Source organism: Haliaeetus leucocephalus, unplaced genomic scaffold, assembly GCF_000737465.1.
Source record: "Haliaeetus leucocephalus isolate CR32 unplaced genomic scaffold, Haliaeetus_leucocephalus-4.0 Scaffold495, whole genome shotgun sequence".
Taxonomy (NCBI): Eukaryota; Metazoa; Chordata; class Aves; order Accipitriformes; family Accipitridae; genus Haliaeetus; species Haliaeetus leucocephalus.
The window spans coordinates 1197725-1198123 of record NW_010972931.1 but is presented as its reverse complement, the minus strand read 5'-3'; the positions used below and the strand labels follow the sequence as shown (position 1 = coordinate 1198123).

The following is a 399-nucleotide window of genomic DNA, read 5'->3' as shown; positions in this document are numbered from 1 at the left end:
GCGGGGGGGCCAGCGGCTCCGGGGCGCCGTCGGGGCCCCCCCGGCAGCTGAGGATCCGGTCCATCTCGTCGTAGTACTTGCATATCTTGCGGGCGTGCCCGTTCTTCTTCAGCCCGTCCCGGGCCTGGTAGTACTGGCGCTTGAGGCCCTTGATGCGGATGCGGCACTGCTCGGGGGTGCGCTCGAAGCCCAGCTCGGCCAGGCGGCAGGCCACGTCCCGGTACACATGGCTGTTCCGAAAGTTGCCGTCCAGCGCCGACTGCACGTCCGCCTCGCCCCAGATCTCCAGCAGCGCCCGCGTCTCCAGGTCCGACCACAGGAAGCCCCGCGTGTTCGTGATCATCCTTGGCCGGCCGGGGTCACTGCAATGGCCGCGCACCGGGGAGAGGGAGGGAGGGA

At 70.2% G+C, this 399-nt stretch overlaps 1 protein-coding gene across 1 annotated transcript in view; it reads right to left on the bottom strand.

Moving 5' to 3' along the window:
- The window catches only part of CARKD (carbohydrate kinase domain containing), a 49891-nt gene extending 49500 nt beyond the window's left edge, over positions 1-391 (bottom strand). The window contains exon 1 of the mRNA XM_010575791.1: positions 3-391. Within this exon, the coding sequence (XP_010574093.1) occupies positions 3-343 (341 nt within the window). The 5' untranslated portion in view covers positions 344-391. The remainder of the gene's footprint in view (positions 1-2) is intronic.
- Between the last annotated feature and the right edge of the window lie 8 nt (positions 392-399).